This window comes from Corvus brachyrhynchos, unplaced genomic scaffold (assembly GCF_000691975.1).
Source record: "Corvus brachyrhynchos isolate BGI_N302 unplaced genomic scaffold, ASM69197v1 scaffold721, whole genome shotgun sequence".
Classification (NCBI taxonomy): domain Eukaryota; kingdom Metazoa; phylum Chordata; class Aves; order Passeriformes; family Corvidae; genus Corvus; species Corvus brachyrhynchos.
In genome coordinates this window covers 71130-71608 of record NW_008235982.1, presented here as the reverse complement: position 1 = coordinate 71608, position 479 = coordinate 71130, and the positions used below count along the sequence as shown (strand labels likewise).

Sequence of the window (479 nt, the reverse complement as noted above, 5' to 3'; positions counted from 1 at the left end):
CCCCCGCGTCCTCAGCCCTCCCACACCCACGGACCCCCAAATCCTGCTGTCCCCCATGTCCTCCGGCCTGCCCTGCACCCCGGGGTCCCCCCAGCCCGCAGAACCCCCCCTAATTTGGGGGCCCCCTCCACTCACGCCTCGGTCTCGCCGCTGCAGCGCCAGAAGCTTTTCCAGAGCGTCTCCACCAGCGAGAACTGGAGGTTGATCATCACATCCACGATGGCCTTCGGGGGGGGGCACAGTGGGGTCAGGGTGGCCCGAATGCGGGGACAGCGTGGTTTTGGGGTTCAGGGGGGTTCCCACCTCGCAGTGCTCCCGGTAGAGCTGCTGGAACACGCGCAGGTCCTCGGCCCCTGCGCCCTCGGGGAGCCCCTTCCCCTGCACGTCGATCTCGGGGAACTCCGGCAGCGTGCGGGAGGCGTCTGAGGGGATCCGGGGGTCAGGGGGGTTCCCCGAAATCGCAGGGGGGGGAGGAGGGC

At 69.9% G+C, this 479-nt stretch overlaps 1 protein-coding gene across 1 annotated transcript in view; it reads right to left on the bottom strand.

Moving 5' to 3' along the window:
- The window catches only part of LOC108445490 (MHC class II regulatory factor RFX1-like), a gene marked incomplete at its 5' end in the record, with an annotated part of 2389 nt that extends 1915 nt beyond the window's left edge, over positions 1 to 474 (bottom strand). The window contains 2 exons of the mRNA XM_017729487.1: positions 136 to 224; positions 304 to 474. Coding sequence (XP_017584976.1) covers positions 136 to 224; positions 304 to 474 — 260 coding nt within the window. The remainder of the gene's footprint in view (positions 1 to 135; positions 225 to 303) is intronic.
- Positions 475 to 479: the final 5 nt, after the last annotated feature.